General features: G+C 40.6%; 1 protein-coding gene across 1 annotated transcript in view; it reads left to right on the forward strand.

Annotated features, from left to right (window-relative positions):
- The first annotated feature begins 342 nt into the window (after positions 1-342).
- Positions 343-2,044, forward strand: part of LOC102210015 (proline-rich nuclear receptor coactivator 1-like) — a 4,462-nt gene continuing 2,760 nt past the window's right edge. The window contains exon 1 of the mRNA XM_005751892.1: positions 343-975. Coding sequence (XP_005751949.1) covers positions 637-975 — 339 coding nt within the window. The 5' untranslated portion in view covers positions 343-636. The remainder of the gene's footprint in view (positions 976-2,044) is intronic.

Genomic DNA, 2,044 nt, shown 5'->3' on the forward strand with positions numbered 1-2,044 from the left:
CAAAATATACCAATATCTGCACTCCATGTCACCTTATGTTATGATTTCTACCGTTCTGACTTTTCCAAGTGTTATTAAATGCTGATACTTAATTATTTAATTAATATTGTATTTTATATGGGTTACCAATGTTATTAGATTTTTTGGTTAAAATATTAATTTCATCATTTCATTATTAATAAATTAGGGTGGGGTGTATACGTTAAGGGTCAAAAATCAAACCTTTCTCGCAGAAATTCTCGTTTGAGTCTGAATGCCATTTTGTACTTTGACGGATGCACAGTTTCGTTTTGCTTTGAAAGGTTCTACCGGAAGTGACGTATTTTATTATGGTAACTTAAGCTCTCTGCCACTTCTGCTTTGACAGGCTCATTTTGCACGACGCGTCATCCATTGTTTAGCGGCAGCAATAACTGAAAAAAACCTTTTAAGTTTCCACACTGGAGCTTCCGTTGATATACTTTAACGTTAAATTCGTTAAGTATTTGTTTTCTGTGTGAGGGCAGCTCGAAAAAAGGAAAGCGAATTATCCACTTAGCTAATTGGTAGCTAACTGTTAGCCTGTGACGTTGTTAGCTAAAACAACAGCCGCGGAGGAATTAGACAGCCTGTTTATGTTTTCGCCACTTCAGAGACATGTTGGACGGATCTACCGCTCATGGCGATGAAGCCAACATCGGCAACGTCGAAAATAACAACCCGATATCGCTGATTTCCAGCAGCGATGTGACGAACAAAACGAAGCAGGTTCTGCTGAAGAAAGGCGGAAGGAAGCTGCGGAACGCAGCGCCGCTGCACCACCACAAACCCCCGAGAAACTGCCCCAACAGCCGCCTGTCGGACCACCACCACCACCACAGCAACAACAACACCCTGACGGCCTCGACTGGTCACAGACCCGCATCTCAGGTCGGAACCGAGCCCGGTGAGACCGTGCTCACCCTCCATCCCCTCAAACATGGAGCCAGGAAAGAGGTACAGATTACAGCTGCACTGCAGCTCTGCACGGGCTTGGTGCTGAACTGACAAGTAAACCTGTAGCAAGTTGAACAAAGGCTATTAAAACCATAATGGGAAAATAAACTATGATCCACAAAGTGTATGATCATATCGGTTGCCGTCAGAAAGTACAAAACGTCTAATAAGCTTTAATATATTTTATTTTAAGGTTTGTTACAAGTGTGCATATGCTTTTCTTTCTCTCTCTGGCATACTGTTAAATTTGGTAAAATTGGTTGTTCATTATATTTTATAATCCAAACATTTAATGAAAATTCAGTGTCTACAGCCATGTGTATATTAAAGTATTTGTGTAGAAGTACATGCAGACTCATGTAAAAGTACACGTAAAGATACCCATACAAAACTAATTGGGCTGAAACCCAGTTGTTGTGCCTGAGGCGTTTTTAACTGACGCAGTTACCACTCTTTCTCCTGAAGGTGACGTGAGTCGAGTCTTTGTTCCTCTTTCACCCGCTGATTAGCGAGGAAAAAATGTTCCCAATTACGCATGGATGGCAGGCTTGTCTGTCAGATAAATGCAGATGGGAGAGTCCACAAAAAAGACAATGAAAACATGTTTTTGGTATAGGAAATGTATTGCTTTAACAGATGGACTTTTTGGCGTTATTATAAATGTGCAATGTTGTTCCTGCTTATTAAAAATGTTTGGTTCCTGCCTAAGCTTTGTTTGGGCCTCCACCAAAGGAAAATCACCTGGACTGTATTAGCAACAGTTTTAATCATATTTTCCTTCAAACTGGATCTTTCGTTTTACTCAAGCTAAATTGTTTCTGTTACTTACAGTAACACAAACTATCAAAGCGGATCAGTTGTGGTTAAATGGCTTGTTTTGAGTCAGGAGAAAACCTGCATGGTTAAGAATATCAGAAAACAAGGTGTTGCTGTGTGTAGCAATTTGACGGGGTGGGTGAAAACAAATATGAAACTGTTCAGTCTATCGCAATACTACGCCCCCAAGCTTATCAGGTTATTACAAAATAATGACATCATCTAACTGGCAGTGGGTCTTCAACACACCCGA

Source organism: Pundamilia nyererei, unplaced genomic scaffold (assembly GCF_000239375.1).
Source record: "Pundamilia nyererei isolate P.nyererei 1_Seehausen unplaced genomic scaffold, PunNye1.0 scaffold00332, whole genome shotgun sequence".
Lineage (NCBI taxonomy): Eukaryota > Metazoa > Chordata > Actinopteri > Cichliformes > Cichlidae > Pundamilia > Pundamilia nyererei.